This window comes from Suricata suricatta, chromosome 1, assembly GCF_006229205.1.
Source record: "Suricata suricatta isolate VVHF042 chromosome 1, meerkat_22Aug2017_6uvM2_HiC, whole genome shotgun sequence".
NCBI classification, from domain to species: Eukaryota; Metazoa; Chordata; class Mammalia; order Carnivora; family Herpestidae; genus Suricata; species Suricata suricatta.
In genome coordinates, this window is record NC_043700.1 from 108,334,865 (window position 1) to 108,354,778 (window position 19,914).

At 39.2% G+C, this 19,914-nt stretch overlaps 1 protein-coding gene across 7 annotated transcripts in view; it reads left to right on the forward strand.

Moving 5' to 3' along the window:
* Positions 1 to 19,914, forward strand: part of LEF1 (lymphoid enhancer binding factor 1) — a 121,612-nt gene that overhangs the window by 66,469 nt on the left and 35,229 nt on the right. For all 7 annotated transcript variants that reach the window (XM_029942165.1, XM_029942172.1, XM_029942157.1 and 4 more), the window contains exon 4: positions 14,164 to 14,296. In XM_029942165.1, coding sequence (XP_029798025.1) covers positions 14,164 to 14,296 — 133 coding nt within the window. The remainder of the gene's footprint in view (positions 1 to 14,163; positions 14,297 to 19,914) is intronic.

The following is a 19,914-nucleotide window of genomic DNA, read 5'->3' on the forward strand; positions in this document are numbered from 1 at the left end:
AATCAGGGAGGAAATTTTCTATTTGCAGTAAATGGTACAAAATAGAGTTTATCTTTGCTTTTATATTTGCAGAAGTATCCTTTTTCACCAGCCAAGTATAGCTGTTTTCATCTTTGCTGCTGTAATTTTCCACTAGTTGTAGAATATTTCTCATTTATAAAAAATAAGAATTAATCTTTTTGGGCCACCTGGGTGGCTTAGTCAGGTAAGCTTCCAACTTCAGCTCAGGTTTTGGTGTCTTGGTTTGTGGGTTTGAGCCCTGCATCAGGCTCTGTGCTGCCAGCTTGGAGCGTGGAGCCTGCTTCTGATTCTGTCTCTCCCTCTCTCCTTGCCCCTCCCCTGTTCATGCTCACACACACGTGTGCGCTCTCTCTCTTTCAAAAATAAACATTAAAAAAATTAAATAATCTTTTAGGGGTACCTGGGTAGCTCAATTGGTTAAGCGTCTGACTCTTGATTTTGGCTCAGGTCATGATCTTGAAGTTGTGAGATCCAGCCCCATTGGGCTCTGCACTGACAGCACGAATCTTGCTTGGGACTCACTCTCTCTCTCTCTCTCTCTCTCTCTCTCTCTCTCTCTCTCTCTCTCTGTCCCTCCTCTGCTCATGCTTTCTCTCTCTCAAAACAAATAAATAAAATTTAAAAAGTCTTTTAAAAGCTCTTTTTGCTTCCTCTTTTTGATAGCCCTGAAGCAAATATTTTTAAGGAAAGTTTTCTACTCTAGTTTGACTTGCTTAGGGGCTTTAAGATGAATCAGAATGTGCAAAATTACATAAAACCTAATTTGTGTAATCTACTGTATTTGTCATTTAAGTTTTCTGCCTCAACTCATTTCAGGATTTTGTTTTTAAATCCAAAACAAAAGGTTCTTTTTCCTTGACTCATATAAGTATATCCTATGAACAGTGATGTCTGCAGCATCGTTTTAACTCAAGATAAGCTGTGGGGATTTTTCAGGCAGTGTACTCTGATAGGAGATGGAAAAGATGGTTACCCAACAAGAAGTGAGTTAATCATTAATTTGTGATGAACCTGAAAACGCATCTTAGGTGTTTTCAAAAGTAATCTGAGCTGACAAGTTGAAGAAGTTACATATAACTGCAATGCAATAAAACCATTTATTCAGAAAGTTCACTGTAACCTATGGAAGATATCATTTAGTAATTTTTTCATGCCATAATATGAAATGCTAGCGTTCTATACTATACTTATATGAATATTTGGTTTTAAATTTCTTGACTTGGCCCTCAGAATGGGGTATTGAAATCTAATGTTTGTCGGCTTCTCCACTAAACTTTCCTGATTTTCAATTTCGTTATCTGTAAGTTTCCTTTTCCAAAAGGAACTTTTGTCAGTAAACATGCCTACTTGTTTGTTGTTGTTTAAATCTAATTGGAGTACAGTAGGGAAAGGGCAATCTTACCTACAGATTTTTAAACTATAAAGCAGACCTGCCTGTTAGAAATACTATGTGAGTGGTGCCAGGGTGGCTCAGTCGGATAAGCAGATGACTTTGGCTCAGGTCATGATCTCACCATTCATGAGTTTGAGCCCTGCATCAGGCTCTCTGTGCTGAGAGCCTGGAGCCTGCTTCCAATTCTGTGTCTCCCTCTCTTTCTGCTCCTCCCCTGCTCATGTTCACGCCTGCTCTCTCTCTCTCTCTCTCTCAAAGAGGAAGTAAACATTAAAAAATTTTTTTTCCTAAAAAGAAATACAATGTGAGTCACAAATGCAACACCTATATGTACTTTAAATTTTCTGGTAGCCACATCCAGGTGCCTGTGTGGCTCAGTGGGTAGCTAAGTGTCCGACATCTGCTCAGGTCAGAATCTCATGTGAGTTTGAGTCCCATGTCGGCTCTGTGCTGAGAGCCCAGAGCCTGCTTCACATTCTGTGTTTCTTGCTCTCTTGCTCTCACTCTCTCTCTGCCCCTCCCCCACTTGCTCTTTCTAAACATAAATAAAAATATTTAAAAAATCTAGTAGCTACATCAAAAAAATAGAAAAAAGTAAAATTAATTTTCGTGATAACTTTATTCAATGCAATGTAGCCAAAACGTTATTTCAATGTGTAATCAGTATTAAAAAAGAGATACTTACTAAGATTTTTCCCATTCTTTCTTTCACATTTGAAATTCAGTGTGTATTTCACACTTACAGCCTCATTTAAGGGCTCTAAGGCTAGTGACTAAACGGCTATCACAGTGAGCAGTGCAGCTCTGTAGACTAGCTTCAGTGCTTATTCCAGTGTGAACACTACATCACCACATAAATATAGTCATAGGAAATGACTTGAATTTCCCAATAAACTTTAGCGCAGTTAGTTTTACTGTTAGTAGCTAAACACAAAATAATGTATTTGTTGTATTTTTTTTTCTTTGGATTTGTGAAAAACTCAAAAGCAAATTTTGTAGAAAAATGAGGATCCCACAGAGTTAAATGTTACTCCTTTCACCTTTTAAAACACCCAGTTTTAAGCAGAGGATATTTTTGCAATTATGACACTAAAATCCGAGATGGTTTGGTGGGACAAAGTTGGCACAGAAGCTTTCTTTTTATTATTTTATAAATGCTTCACACTGATCTTAAAACAAAAATCAATTTTATTTAAACTAAAATAAGGCACATTTTAAGTGTGAAAGGTGCCTTTCCAGAATGAAATCAGTAGGTGTAGGTCTGTTGCCTTTGCCCCTGTAGAATTGTGCACCCTCCATTTGCAGTGTGAACATATAAAGAGCTCATCCACACTTCCCCTGACTGTGACCCCGTGCAGGCTCCAGCCGCCTCCCACCCCAAGAGGAGAGCTGGAATCATCCAGTTTGTTGGGCTTTCCCAGTGGACATGCAGAGTGCCAGGAAGAGATCTTCGGGCCTTTCCCTTTGAGTCTGCCCTCCCTGGGCAGAGCCTTTTTAACCACTGTGTCCCCAGACTGGCACCAGAAAGCCTGATTGACTCTGTTTAGGAATAATGGTTGATAAGGTTCAGAGGAGAATTTCCAGGAACTCACTCACCCCAAAGCAGCACACTCTCTCTCACTCCAGAGCTCCTGGAGTTACCTTATTCTTACTTTGCTATCACCCGTTGTCATCGCACAGCCTTGTCATTGGATTACCCGGGGAAGCATGGCTGCTGCCTCTGCTCCAAGCTCTCTGTGGCTATCTGAAGAAGGCTCTTGCTCCTGACTTCTTTCCCAGCCACACTGACTTGTTTATCTTCCTTATTTCCTAGTGAGCTGCACAAATACTGCTTTCTACAAGCTGAGTAATTACCAGCTTATTCATAATAATATTGTGCAGTGATTGTTAAAGCTCTTTTGTCTTGGAAAAGGCCAGCAGGGTTTTTTTTTAAGTTTTATTTATTTAAGTAATCTCTATACCCAATATGGGGCTCAAACTTATGACCCGGAGATCAAGAGTCACATGTTCTTCCTATTAAGCAGTCCCTGTACCCTAGGCCCAGGGCAGCAGTTTTTAGATTCCTTCCCTCTGCATATAGTGCAACCTCCTGCCACAATCCGTTGATGTGTGACTGCATCTGTGTATAAAAACTTATACACAGCTTTCTTCACATCAGTGTCTGTGACCCAGAAAATGTGATGAACCATTGGAATCTTGCTCTACCCCATGTCCTTCACTGTAAAATTTTATATACGTGTCCACACTCCATAGAACCTGCAGTCCTACAGCCGGCGGTGCAGGCAGGCTCTTCTTCCTCTTCTCCTGCCTTCTCAGAGTCTCGTGATCCTTTCTGTCACTTAGGCCTTGGACTTCTGAATTAGCAGAGCCACTCTCTGGCCTTACTTGTAATATTTCACCATTAGCACAGTAGATCTCAAACCTGTTTTGTTCTTTGGTTTGTTTGCTAATCTTGAATAACTGTAATTCTTTTTCATCATTTTCAAAGGACAGTCTTAACGTGGACAATGGACGATCTTTAACGTAAAAAATAAAGGCAGGTGCTCAGAGGATTAGGGGTGTCATAGAGGTATGAAATCAATCAAATAATAGGATGTTGCAACTCTACATAATTAAAAGTCATTTCTCTTTTACTGTGATCTTCTCAGCTTCCAGCCTCTACCCTAGTCCCTCTATCTAAAGCCTCCAGTTACTGAAAAGTGTGGGTCCCCTTTTGGCTCAGCGAATGAATTATTCCCTTTTATTGCCATTCTTTTTAGCCGTTCACAGTGAAAAGGTCAGCTGTTAGGGATAAGGCAACTCTGTATTTGTTCCGCATTCAACCATTCACCGGCTACCCTGTGTGACCTGGGGCAAAACTTAGTCTTTTGAGCCTTGAATTGTGTCCTCATTTGAAAAAGCAGGAAGTAAACTTGAGCACAGGTATAAAAGAATAGCTCATCGTTCCTAGAATATAGTAAATACTCCGTGAATGTCCCTTCTTTTGTCTTTTTCACTGTGTATCTGGGGTTTAGCTGTTGCAGGCTATACTTTCTCTCTTTTTAATCATCTTTCTTTGATTCATTTCACTTCTACCATGTTTATTTCATTCAGCATTTAGTGCATTATTAGTGATTAATGAATGGTAAGACAATTATGACTCTTTAGTCACCCTATAGCATCAGATTATTAAGTTAAAATAAAGCTTAAGATTGGACATAACCTTTTAATAGCAAGAGTTGCACTTAAATATACAACGATTTTCTGAAAAATTTTAAAAGGTAAATGATGGGCCAAAATCGGACATGTTGATGTTGGGGGAAAAAAAGATGACTCTCTTTAAAAGTTCCTCAAAATAAATGTATTTGGACCCTCAACTCTGTGTAGTGATTGTCCTTTTCCATTCTTAAAGCCATGACCTTAATAGAGTCCTTTCCTCTCAAATAGTTCTCCCCAATTTCCCTGATATTGTGAGGAGGGAAGGGGAAGAGGTGCTAATCCTAACTCTTGTCCCTTCCCTGATGACCTGCAACACCTGTCAGTTCTGATACGTGTGAGTAACATACCCTTGACATTGTGGCCCTAGGCTAAAAAAAAGAAAAGAGAAAAACACAAAGCTAACTGAACCTCAGAACATTATTATGTAGTCAGAATACCTATAACCCCAAATAATGTTTTTGAAGGCACTTCATTTTTATCTGCTAAAGATTAATTGGAAATAATGTTTTGCCAACAAGAGAAACAGTGAAGTTAAACGGGTTATCTTTGTCCTAACAGATGATATAGGTCTTGCAGCTCCTTGAGATCATAGCCGCTCCCTCCCTCCCTCTCTCTCTCTCTCCCACTCTCACTATTGACTTGAGGAAAGAGAGATTATGAGGTAAGCCTGACACTATCACATGAGCCCTTAAAAAGCAGAAAGATTTCTCAGCTGCATAGAAGAGGAAGTCAGAGATTCAAAACAAGAAACATTTGATGCACCATTGCTGGCTTTAAGATGGAGGGCATACTTTGTCAGGGAGTATGAGTGGTCCCCACCAGACAACTAGCAAGGGAACAGGGAGAGCCACAAGGAGCTGAAGGCTACTGAACACAGAGGCGAGCTTACAGAACCTCCAGACAGGAATTCAGCCCAGCCAATGCCCTCTGATTCCCTGAGAGACAACCCAGGCACACCATGTTGGAATCTTGCCCCACGGAAACCGTGAGATAATTCATCATTACATATCAAGCTGCTAATAAATTTGTGGTAATGTTGTATGCAGCAATAGACCATGCAAGGATTGATCCCTGTTTGAAATGTAAAGGTATAAATTCTTTCTTGAAAGGAGTTGACTTCTTACTGTTGAAATACTTCATTCAGATAATTAGTTAGAAGTATAAGAAATAGCTATTGACTTGTCTGTGTCTTGCCAGGACTTGCACTAGATGCTGGGGATAAGGAACCAAGGTATGACCTCTAGTGAGAGAAAACAGATGCACAAATAAATAGGCTGATGCCTATTACAGTGTAATAAATACATAAAGAGTACAGTCCTAGGGGCTGTAAGTGCAAGTGCAGATGCTGAGTGTGACTGAGGGAGTTGAAGAAGGCTTTGTAGCACCAAAGGGTACAAATATGTATTCCTAGCTACTGTAAATCAAGAATCCCTTTGAAGAAAGTAATTCAAAACTGATGAAAGAGCACAAGTCTGACGTTCTGTACCGACTTGAATTAAGGGAGTCAAAGGAGTTTTTAAAATATTAAATATTTAGAAGGATGTGGCATATATTATTTTTGTTTGTTTCCCTTCCAAATTTCTCTTGATTTGGTACATTTAAAACACTAGCAAATAAGAGAGAAAAAAATGAGAGTTTAGTATATCACGGAAACATTCCATATTTATAACCAATAAATCAGTTTCTCTCTAATTCAACTTAACTGACATAATGCTCTTCACTTTATTAGCATCGATCATCTATACCCAACAACTGTTTCTGTACTACTCTAGTACTAGTACTAGTGCTGTGGGCAGCAGTTCTCAAAGTGTAGTCTGCAGAGCCCTGGGGCTCCCTGAGATAGGGATCCTCAGGGTCACTGTCCTCACAGTAGCACTAACACATTATTTGTCTTTTCCGTCCTGTTGACTTTTGCACTGATGGTGCAGGAGCAATGGTGGGTGTTGGCTCCAAATAGTAGGAGTAATAGTACAGGTAACTCAAATTATTGAATTCTGCACCACAACACCCTCCCAAGAAAAAATTGCCACTGACACCTAAGAATGTACTTGATGAAGCAGTAAAAATTACTAATTTTATTAAATCTTGATCCTTGAATGCACACCTGAGAAACTACAATTCTTCCAGCTTTGGTATTTGGCAGATATTTTCTCACAAATGAGCAAAGTGGGTCTCTCTTTAGTGAAAACAATTGACAGTGTTTGTTGCCAGTGACAAAATTTGAACTTTCAAGCCAAAGTTAGAACTTTAGGAAACTTGTATCCACTATTGTGGGCCACATAGCTTCCCAAACCCTTAAAGCTTTTCTGATAAAATCAGTGGTGATATTAATGTGATATTTATATTATGTAATGAAATAATGTCAACTCAGTCAGCCAGTATTTGCCAAATAACCAGTGCATAATGTTACAAAATCATGCATGATTAAATTCAAAATGCAAGGCAGATGAGTGGATTTTAATGTTAGGTGGGAAAAGTATCTAGATACAGTTTTTGATTCTACATTGCAAATGGCCTTTAGGAAACTGCCACTTGCCAAGTTTTAGTATAGTATCAAAGAAGTTCCAGAATAATCCGAAAAACTACTAAAACAGTCCTCTACTTTGAACAACACATCTGTGCAAGGTCAGATTTTCTTCATATACTTCAACCAAGATAACATCAAAATGGAAATTTGAATGCAAAAGCAGATAAGAGAATCCAATTGTCTTCAATAAACCAGATGCTAAAGAGACTTGCAAAAAAATGTAAAAAACAATGCCATGCTTATATTTTTGTTTATAGAACAGTCATTTTTCATAGGAATATTTTTGTTAACATGCAATAGACATGTTGTTTTTAAATGAATTAATATCTTAAACATTTTCATTTTAACTTCTAATGTGATAAGTATTTGTAGATAAACTCACACAAACCAAAGCTCAGTGGGATCCTCAGTGATTTTTTAAGTGTTAAGTGACCTGAGAGCAAAAAAGTTTGAGAACTACTACTATAAGAGATTTTTCAAATGAATTAACTAAAGTTGTATTATCTATTAAATTATAATCTAAAAGGGGAAACAAAGCAAGCCCCTGGCAAGCCTGTGTGTACAAGAATGCCCAGCAAGATCTAAGCCAGTCTAAATTCTAAAGTTTACTATGTCTTAGCAATGAGTAAATTGAACTTTTGGGAGCCAGAGTAACTCATTTATTGGGTCTCTTTTTCCTTTCTTCTTTCCTTTATGCGTTCTAGAAATATTTATTGAGCTTATAGTATATGAATTGTTCATTAATCCATGCCTTAATTCTGTGACGTGTCATTCTACCCACTTTATATATGAGGAAACAGATTCTGAATAATTAGGTGAATTACCTAAGCATAGTGCCCAAGTGAATATGAATGTTTGGGATTTGAATTCTCTGCCTCCACTGCCCATGTACTTGGATATTAAACTATATTATTTATAGTTTATATTATTACTCATCTCTTCCACTTGGAAGCCAGAGGAGGCCAGGATTGTCCTCTCTTGGTTCCCTGGGATACAGCTGTGGACTTCAGAGTCACCAACTGGGGTTCCAGTCCTGTCTGCTACTTAACATCCTGTGTGCTCTTGTACGAATTACTGACCCTCACAGAACCTTGTTTTTTTTTTTTTCTCTACAAAACAAAAATCATAACACCTAACTTAGGGGTGATTTCAGGATGAAATGATAGAATACATCAAAATCACCACTATATAGAGAACTAGGAAAATAGTAGGTGCAGACCCGCTGGCGACACCACTGTTCTCCACGTGGGTGGTTGTTCCCATCCAGATGCTTTGTTGCCTGCCACACTCACCTGGCAAGGCAGTTGGAACAGAGATGGAGAGAGGAGTTGAGTAGTGAGCGCTGTGGAAGAAGAAAGGCAGGGACTTGGGTGTCAAACTAATGCCAGCACAAGTCCTTTCTCAGCTAATTATTACTTAACTCTGTATCTGAAAGAACTCTGCCTTCTCATCTATAAATATAGAGGTGATACTGCCCACTTATGTGGATGAGTGCCAGAGAATATAAGGGCATGGCCGTAATGACTAGCACTTAACTGGGTGTCTAATCCCTATTAATTCCTTCCCCTATGACATGTTCCTTCCGCTCTTTGGAAAACATTCTGGGCGTCCAATAGAGACCGTCCCTTTGCCTCTGGACTCAGGCTCAGAATATTTGTCCTGCCATCCTTAGAACTTACCAGTTCCTGCTCAGGAAGTCTTCAGAGCCCAGGCCCTAACTGTTATCTTAAAGAACTGCTGTATCACAGCCAGTAGTGGTCTTAGATTTGAAAGCCACATCATGCAGGAATCAGGTGTTTAGCTTTGGTGGAGCTTAGGAAATTCCCAGTGCAAAATGTGACTTTTGAGGTCTGCTTGATGCAAGAATCGTTGTGTCCTTCCTTTTGGAGAAAATTAAATATGCTCATCTTTGTGGGAAAGATTGAGAAGCTCAGGTTCTCAGAAGAGGAGGGGAAGATACAATATAAAATTATATGGCTTCTGTTCGATGAAGACCAGGTTTCTTGAGTTTAATAAAGAGGAAAATCGTACCATAAAAATTGAAGCCAGATGAAGTGGCTCACCTTAGTAAGCTGGTGGAGTGTTAATATTCCCTGGACTTGGTTATTACCAGCAGGATCACTGAAAACATGCACAGCCGATTGCAGTGGAACTCGAGGCCTTTGTGCACAGCCAGGTCCTGTGCTGTGGGTTTAGCTGGAATCTGGGGCTGTGCAGAACGGGGACGAGCTACTAGACCAGCAGGTTTCCCCCCCGGGTCCTGCACTTACCAGCAGGCCCACGGCCTTAGCCAGGAGGGCGCTGAACCACTTTTTAGCCCTTCCCAGAACCACATCCTCGGAGGCTGACAGCATTCATGGAAGCTTAAGTTAGTGCCAGCGGTGAGTGGGTCATTTCTGGGAACGCTGCTTTGGGGGTGGCTCTCAGGATCCCTAAGTGGCACCCACTTCGTGTCCACAGGAGGTGTGGGTTTTATTGGCTGTGATGCCAAAGAGGTCCTTACCTGCAGGGACCAGCCTGGGTGGCAGCCAGGCTCGCTTCTTTGGAATGTTTTCCAGTCCTGGAGAGAAAGGCGCAGTTGAGTCTCTGCAGCTCTAACCACTTCTACTGAGGTGCTTCTTTGTCTGGTGTGATTCCTGTGCCTGGGACGGAGACCACATAGTCATTTCATCGATGTCACATACTGTCAGGTATGGCCCAGATGGTCAACTCAGTGTCCAAGATTTTATGAACTTGGCTCTTCAGGGAGGCTGCATGGCGTGCTGGTAATGAATGTGGCCCCTAGAGCCAGACTTTCTGCATTTGAACCCAACTTTGCCACTTACTAGTTCTGTCCCCTTGGGAAAGTTACTTGACTTCTCCATGCCTCATTTTCCTCATCTGTAAAAGAAGGATAATAATAGTACCTGCTTTAAAGGTACTATAAAATGCTTAGCACACCTTAAGCACTTGTATTAGTTGCATAATAATTATTATGCACTAAGTGGGAAGCATGGCCTGATAGTTTTTCAAGCATGGGAAAAGACTGAAGGCTTCCTACTGAATAGCCATGTGTAGGTGCTGGGTGTAGGTAAGAGACTTGTCTTCTAGAGTCTCCCCCCGCCCCTTATGTTTTCTATCCCTTTTCTAGTATCTGCTCTTTCCATCTTTCTTACTTTTCCTTTGTTCACCAGCCCTAGATTAAAGAATATACAGTTGGAAGATCAGAGTCTGTGTCCTGGCTTAGCCACGTACTGCCATATGAGCCTAGACAAGTTTCTGAACCTTTCTGAGCAGCATGGAAGATTCAGGATGTAGCAAGGCTGCCAGATAGTTCATAAAGGTGGGATAATACTGGGTGCTGTTACCTTGGGATAATGACGCAAAGGACACACATGGAGAATACCTGGTGATTCTCTGCTGGTAGCTAAGACTTTACTTGTGAATGTACCTATGTACCAATGAACGTACCTGTGAATGTACTTGACTATACCTATGAATTAAAAAGGAGTCAATGTGATTTTTACCCTTTATCTCTACCTTACAGGGAGATATGTAGTGGGGAAAGGCACCAGAATGGGAGTCAGGAGACTTGGGTTCTGTTAAGTAAGGTACTGGGTACACAGTACCCAGTATCAAGTAGGAGCCGGAAAGATGAGCATTCCTCTATTCCTTGATTCCACTGTATGTAGGGACCCAGGGGTTTCCATTCCCTTTTTATGCATTGTGACCCTGTATCACTGCAGTTGTGTGGTGAGCAAGGCTGTATTACTAGAAGTGCTGACAGTAGTCGTGGCTTGATCATCCATTTCCTGAGACTGCCACTTCTCAGCTTCTTGTCTTAGAAAATATGAATCTTAAAATGAAATTTTGGTTTCTTACAGCTTTAATGTGATACAAAGGCATATAATTAGATAAACTCTGGCTTTCCTATCACCCATTTCCTTTTCTTCATAGCACTTGATGCCATCTTTTTTGTTTTGCTTTGGTTCTGGTTTTTTATGTATTTATTCTTTGTCTCCAATACCCCATCCCACTCCCAGGCCCCTAGAAAGGAAGCTGCTTGAGAATAGGGACCCTTGTCTCTTTTGCTAGAAGAGTGCTTGCTTGGCACATTTTAGGTGTTTCATCAATATACACATATGCCCTCATATACAGGTGTAACCGTGCATTATAATATACTTACATAAATTTGTCGTTTGGCTAGTCAGTGGTTGTTCCTCCCATGTTCCCCACCACAACATATGCTACACTGTTATTTGGAGATTAGAGGACTAGAATTAAGAATGGTTATATTGTCTGTCTTGAAACTTCCACAGAGTAGCACAGCCTGGGTTCTTGCCTTGTGTGTGCATATAGTGTCAGAGCACAAGAATTCTGGTATCAGAGGAAGCCCACAGTTGAGGGCTGCAGACACATGACCATGATGGTGATGTGTAGCATAGGGTGGGATCCGTTTATATATGTAGTGGAGGTGGTCAGCAGGAGGCAAAATATAAACCTCAGAATTGTGCTCACACATATTATTGAGATTTCATATTGCTTTTATTATTTGGCCACAAAAATGGACATTATCGTTGTTGGCTTTAACACACCTACTAGTACTGCTTTCACTATCCATCTTGCAAAATATAAGACAAGGCCAGAGCTTAAATTAAAATCCTCAGCTTCTTATCTTCTTCCCACAGGAAAGCAAATCTGTGTTGAAAACCGTAAAATTAAGAGGAGAGCAAGGATAGCATAATTTAGCAAAAATTCATGGCACTAGATTCTGAGCTATATGACTGGAGGGATAGGTCAGACATTAAGAAGATGCTGCCTGCTAATGCAGGTTCCTTAAGGTGGTGCTCTGGAAATAAGAAAGGCATGCAAAATGTATATATTTCCAGAAGATTTCTGCAATGCTTACTCTTTATAAGCGCTCCAAGAAAATACCTTTGTAGATTGCTTGGCAATTATGCTTCTTATGAGACTTTTGAAATGAAACTCAAAGCAGTCTATTGGAGTTGAAATATATTCATCTTAGCATTTGGGGGTTGAGATTTTTGTTTCCATTTTAAAAAGGGTTTGTAATAATATCCTTCTATCCCTGCACCCACTCCCACCTCCTCTAGCATTCTAAATTCCTTGTATTTAAGAAGCTCATTCTGTATATTTGGCAAACTGCATCATTAACACTTGAAAAGCATTGAAACATTTTTTTAACCTTTCACACATTTATATGCATAGATGTCTGTGCTGAGGTATATAGAGAAAAGGCATGGAGCTTTGATAATGGTGCTCTATTTAATAAATGCCCAGGGCTATATGAACTGTGCAAGTTTAGAGAGGAGCTGATCATACAGGGAAAATCTAGTATGGAAATTTTGTCATTGTCTAAAAAAGGGCGATTTTTTTCCCCTTCCTTTTTTTTTAATAAGTTTTTTTGGGTGGAGTTTGTAATGACAGGGTGTAGAAAATTAGTATTACTAGCTGTAAAGAGAATTACGTGTTACTAGGATAATTGTCCTTAATTTTCCTGAGGGTATGCCTTCCCATTGGAGCTACATACTTTTTACATCTAATTTGTAAAACAAACAAAAACATCAAATTTAAAACTAGTATGTATGTCATAGGTGCCACCACCATATACAGCAAGTGTGTTATAGGGCCCTCAACATTCGATGTGGACCTACATTTTAAGCAGTTTATACTGTGCAGTCATCAGCAGTTCCTTAGTTATTTTCTTAATACAGACATTTGCTTCTGGAGAAACAGATTTCACATGTATTTTAGTTTATAGCACAGTAGAAATCTCACTGATTCAAACCGGTAAAGACTTGTCTGAACTCGTTACTTAATGAATATTCAAAATTCATTGTATTATATTCCTCGTAAGTTACAAGTTACTTATTACTGTATTGTTTGTAAATAGAGATTTTCCTGGGACTGCTGTAATTAGTAGATAAGTTTAAAACCAGATACATATTTTGCATGTATATAATTGCATTGAGTTTACTTTGTTATTTCATGGGCAGGGGTGTAGAGTTTATAAAAAACAATCTCCCTAATCAGGTTAAACTGCCTGAATCTTGTTTACATTACTTGCTTAATAAGCACTTTCTTGGGGGTGGGGGGAGAGAATTAAACTTAGACCAAATAAAGAGATCCCAGACTTCAAATTGATACAGTCCAAAAAATAACCTGCACCTTTAAAAAGTATTATTGTTATCTAATTATTAGACTTCCAAATTCAATAATGAAATTTATTTTAAGCTAATATAAGACATATAAAATGTCAAAATATTAAATGTCAACAATTTAAAGTGTTCTTACAGGCCATATTTCCTATTATGCAGTTACACTCAAGATTAGAAATTCCCTTTAATCAATCAAGACTTCTAGAAACCAGAGAACCTAAAGATGCACCGAGTAGTGCTAAAGCATAACAGATGGTCATGTTGATTGAGAAAGCTATAAGACATGAAAAAATGCTGTGACATGGTTCTTAAAGATGTACACTATAGAATTACAAATTATATAAACGAAGGGGATATCAGTACAGCAAATTTATGTGGCTTGGGTTTAAAAATTTGACCTTCAAATTCATAATATTCATTTATTTGTTCACTGAACAGATTTTTGAGTGCCTTTTTATTGCCAGACATGTGTAATAAATAAAAAGAATTTATAAAGCATTTGTGACTTTTGCTTCAGTAAGCAAACTGGGTTAATAAGCATTTGAACATAACCTGAAGAGATAATCTAGAAGGTCATACATATGCATGTACAGAAATTTATGTAATATGAAGTAATAGTAGACAACCTAAGTCTCATGGGTACTGATTAAATAACTGACAGTTTTGTGGTATGATATCCATAGAGGTGAGGAGTATTTAACATGGAAAAATTTGAAGATGTAATGAGAACAGCAGATCAGTCCAGTTTTTCAGGTCTGGAGATGATTCTTGGGTTATGCTACTTACTACCCACTTACTGCTGTTTTGTGACTGTTTCTTTGGGAGAGATATTCCTATTAACTGTTGACCTTGTGGTTACTTTGCAGTCAAATAAGGTGCCTGTGGTGCAGCCATCACACGCGGTCCATCCTCTCACCCCCCTTATCACGTACAGCGACGAGCACTTTTCTCCAGGATCACACCCCTCACACCTCCCTTCAGATGTCAGCTCCAAACAAGGTGAGAGCCTCTGTCTTCCCGCCTTCTTAATAAGTGAGGAGCCACATCCATCAGGCCAGTACCTTCACAGGGGCCTTTGCTCCATGTCACTGGGTGGATCAAAATACATTTGTTTGATAGCAGTTTTTATAAACCCATAGGAGTTTGTTGTTAATGGCTTTTATTTTTCAGGATTAAAAACAGAAGAAGAAGAAAAACATAAAAGGGTAATTTTCAAAGTGACAGCTTTGAAAATCTACTATCCACTGTATAAACCAATATATTGTACAGAGATATGAAAAACTCAGTCCTTGGTGCCCCTACAGTATTCATTTATTGAAGTACTAGGTGTTGATGACAGTGTTCGAAAAACGTTAGAAAACGACAACATAGGACATTTTTACTTTGTTCTCCTTTTCAGCCTTTTGTGATTCCTTTTGGTTTTAGTCCTTATTATGTTTTATCCTCTTTTTGTTATTTGCCAGCACCGACTTAGGTATTAATTATAATTAAAGTATAAAACCATCTCAAAGTCAGAGTAACATGAATTTTGTTTTACTTCTCTACATTATTACCCAGTTCTTCATCTATATCGTTTATAGAAGAACACATAGCATAAGCAGTCTGAAGAATCAGAATGTCCAGTTTTTTTAAACTTTTTTTTGTGTGTTTATTTATTTATTTATTTTGAGAGAGAGAGAGAGAGAGATTGAGCCCAAGAAGGGGAGTGGCAGAGAGCGAGGGAGACACAAAATCTGAAGCAGGCTCCAGACTCTGAGCTGTCAGCACAGAGTCCGATGTGGGGCTCAAACTCACTAGCCATGAGATCGTGACCTGAGCCAAAGTCAGATGCCACCTAGGCACCTCCAGAATGCCTGGTTTCTAACCTGACGGGTATGGGTGTGAGTTGGTTGTAGGACTCAGAGCTCAGATTCTGCAGGCCTTCTGGTCCATTCTGCTTAGAGCATACTTTGAGGATGAGTTTGTCTCTTCTCTTTCCATGTACATATGTATACACGTGGACCTCAACAGGATCTTAAAAAGATCAAAACAGATCCTATAAAACTGTGTGACAACAGAGAATGCAAAGATGTAAAATCTGCCATCACCAGCATTTCACCCTTTTTTTCAGCCTTCTCTTTGAACTTGAGTGGACAACAAAAGTTAGTATGTATAAAAAAATGAGTGGAGTTCAGAGGCTGGGTGTGTTTTCCACTACTGTGAACTCCTGTAGGTTAAATCCGCAATGCCTTCATTCTCATCCATTGTTAAAACAGCTTATTTGAAGACTGTAGTCATTATCGGACTTTGGCTTGAGTGGAGCTTTGTACCTTTACCTAGGAAAGGTAAGAATCACCTATGCACATGTTTCCGGGTTTGCCTCAGTGTTATTCCTCATTTCTAGTCCTTCCTCTACTTCCTTTTATCAAGGGCCTCCAAAGAATAAGAAACATCCAAGATAGGTCTGAGGACGTATGGTAAGATAGGTATTTTAGGAAGAAGGTGGAGTTTGAGAGGGAAGATCAAGAGTGTGACTTCGGTCATGGTGGTTTCAGGTGCCTTACAGACATCAACAGGGAAGATAGATGATTTATGGGTCATCATCCCAGAGCGATATCTGAGCCAGGGATACATATCTGGGAACCATGAAGCTATAGATGACAGTTAAAGATAGATATAAAAGCCTCAAGCTATTGGCTAAAAAAATCCAACAGTGTGTTTATTTGGTTTTTAACTATTTATTTAACAATTACATGGTGCTTGCTATGTTCTAGGCCGTGTACTCATCACTTTGAAACACACTTATTAAAAAAAAAAAATAGCACATCATGGTTCAGAAGTATTTTCTTTAAAAAATTCTAGGACAGTTCTATTTTTTTAAAAAGACAAGTTTATGACCAGTTATCAATTACATTTATATTTTCTCTTGTGTTTCCAGATCTTCTGCTGCCCTACCTTGTTTTGCCTTACTTAATGTCATTTATATCATTGCTTTTAAAAAAATTTTTTAACTCTACAGAACTAGATAAAGAACTAGTAGGCATGATCAGAAAATTGCATTTTTTTGATGTTCTTACTTTGACCCCCACATTTGTGTTTTTCTCATTCTACTCTGTACACTGTTTTTTTTTAAATATAAAGTCTTATTTTTATTACTTTTTTGTAAACAAAGACTTTATATACCTTGTCACTATCTCTGAGGATATGTAGACTTTGGTTTAAAAACTGATTTGGGGCACCTGTGTGGCTCAGTTGGTTAAGCAGCTGACTTCAGCTCAGGACATGATCTCACGGTTCATGGGTTTGAGCCCCACATTAGGCACTGTGCTGACAGTTCAGAGCCTGGAGCTTGCTTCGGATTCTGTGTTTCCCTCTCTCTCTCTGACCCTTCCCTGCTCATGCTCTGTTTTTCTCTCTCTCAGTAATAAATAAAACATTTTAAAAAAACTTTTAAAAAGAACTGATTTATGTGATTTTGGGCTTATATCATTCTACTTGGTCACATTCGTCACCAAAAAAAAAAAAAGTAAAAAGCTCCCTAGGTCTCTTTCTTTTATTCTCTTTCTCTTCTATTACCAGCCTTTTAAGTTATATCATGTAGCTAAATTAGTTAGAACAAGGTGGTACTGGGGCCAGAGTTGCTAATTTCTAAACTCCTGGGAGGCTGGCTAGTTTTATTTAAAAAAAAAAAAAAAGTATCATGTCCATACTTTAACCATAGATAGAATTATCCAATAAATATAAACTGTTTATAACAGAATTGATTCTCATTTGTAGGAAAATAACTTTAGGTTGATTTCACAGTAGGAAGCACATGTTTTTACCTTTCTCTCACCGTGTTGGTGTGGCCTATGTGAATAGGGGTAGGTTCTAGGTGTGGGAAAGGGAAAGGAAGGTAATATCAGTCATTTTCTCCTCATTATGTCTTACAACAATGTTACAAAGAAAGAGCTTTTAGGAAATACAGGGTTTACCTATCTGTTTGTCTTTATATTACCCTCATCCTTATAAATAACCACACTCATATAGCACTTAACACTGTGTACCAAGCATTTTTCTGTATTAAGTATATTGATGCATTTATTCTTCACCACAGCCCCTATTACATTTTTGAACTAATTTTATTCTTTTAAGTTTATTTTTTTGAGAGAGAGAGAGAGAGAGAGAGAGAGAGAGGGAGAGAGAGAGAGAGAGAGAGAGAGAAAGCATGCTTACATGAGCTGGGGAGGGGCAAAGAGAGGGAGAAAGAATCCCAAGCAGTCTCCACACTGTCAGCCCAGACCCAACTTGGGACCTGATCTCACAAACCATGAGATCATGATGACCTGAGTCAAAATCAAGAGTTGGATGCCTAACCAACTGAGTCACCCAGGACCTCTATACTGATTTTAAAGAAAAATAGCAATTAAATAGCTTCCTCAAGGAAATGCAGCTGAGTGGTGGATAGTGTTAGATCCCGGGGCACCTGGTTGGCTCAGTAAGTTGAGCATCTGACTTTGGCTCAGGTCATGATCTCATGGTTATGGGTTATCAGTGTGGAGCCTGCCTGGAATTGTCTCTCTTGCTCTCCCTCTGCCCTTCTCCTACTGGCACTTTCTCTCTCTCCCAAAATAAATAAGCTTTAAAAAAAAAAAAAAAGGAATTGATAGATCCATATAAGTTTGATTCCAGAATCATTTCATCTGTAATTGTCAGAGTTATTTATAAAAGCTTAAAAACTCTTAAGGCTAGGGATGACTAAGTGGCTCAGTTGGTTAAGCGGCCGACTTTGGCTCAGATTATGATCTCACAGTTCCTGGGTAGGAAGGAGCCCTGCGTTGGGTTCTGTGCTGACGGCTCAGAAGCCTGGAGCCTGCTTTGGATTCTGTGTCTCCCTCTCTCTCTACCCCTCCCCTGCTTGCCCTCTGTCTCTGTCTCAAAAATAAACATTTAAAAAAATTCGTTAAGGCTATGATGTTTATAGCCTCCAGCACATAGTAAGTATACAGTAAATATTAGTTAAATGAATGATGTGAAATGTGTCTTCAGTAGCACAGCAGTTGGTGGAGAGACACACACTTCTAGGATCTTAACATGACAATAAGCTATGTAGGAAACACAGATCCATTTTCTGCTCATGTAATGACCTAAGTCACATCATGTACTTGTTGGTACAGTTGTTGGCAAAGTTGTTGGTAATATTGACCCAAAATGAAGAATGGGTCTGTTTAAACACTTTTAATACACTTGTTCATTTGTTCAGTCATTCAGAAGTGTTTACTGAGAACCTCCTCTGGAGACCACCATAGTTTGAAACATAGATTGGTAAAACATGGTCTCTTTTTTCCAAGCAGTATATAAGCTCACGCAGGAAATCATTTGCACAAACTAACTATAAAACAAAATGAAGAACATCTTAAGTGCCCTGTTACAAGTACAAATAAAACATCATAGATTCGAGCAAGGAAGAAAGAGATCTCAGAGCTGTAGATATTAGAGACAGGTATTTGAAATATGAGTAGAAATTTAATAGAAATAGTCAAATGGGATACCCAGCATAGGAACTAACATGCAGCAGGTGCTAAGTAAATGGTGGTTCCCCCTCTCCCCTCCCAGAAGCAAAACCAAATCCACCTAGTTTATACTGTGTTCAGTTGCATCACTCCTGCGCCTGCAGAATCACTGATGCAGCATTCTAAGTGTGCCTGGAACGTGGATGGGAGTGGAGAGCAGGGTTTAGTTTTGTCTGCTTAGAGAGGTGATCATCAGCAAGTTCCTTGGCTGTGTCCCAGTGACAAAAGTCCAGGACAATACATGTTTTGTATGTACCTTAACAGGATGCCTGAATAGTCATTTAATCATCCCAGACCTTGGTTTCCCCATTTGCAAAACAAAAGGCTTGAAGTAGATAGTTCTGACGGTCTATAACCTCTAGTCATGATTTTCAAGTTCACATTTCCATGAAGGTTCCAGCGTTCTGAATTAGTCTGGTTGTTATTTTTAACTGAGCAGTCCCGCTGCTGTCCCTCATGTTTGGGGAGGTTTCTGAATCTCAGGGGTGCAGACAGCATGTTGGAGAAACTCCCCAGTGAATCTGATGTCAAGAATCATCATGGTAGGCTCCCTTAGATTCACCCCACTGCTTAAGCCTCCTCAGGCCCAAGGGGAAAATAGAATCCCAGAGTATGAAATTTAGGGTCCACTGTGACCCAAACACAGTGGTATTTCTAGCCCAAATAAGAGGGGATGACGGATTTGAGACAGTCTTTTAAAAACAGCACAAATGAGATAATCTCATGTAAGCTCCTTCCTACTTGTTTCCTATAAGGATTGAGAGAGAGTTTTTCCTAACTTCAGAGTCAAATTAACACCCACTTGGAAGGCAACACTTTTTAAGTCATTCCCATATATTCAAGGCCTTAAATATCTTTTAAGATTAAACTCATAGGCATTTTAAACTGTAAAAACAATACTTAAAAGAGTATCTTTCATGTGCTCACCTAATTTCACATATTGGTCAGTATACAACCATTGAATGCATATTCTGGGTGATAAACCTGGAATTGTGTGCTTATATATGGAAGTGGGCTTTTTAGGCGAGATTAGCTATATAAAGAAACTTTTGTGGCTTTTTATCCTAATCAGAATCACTTTCCCCA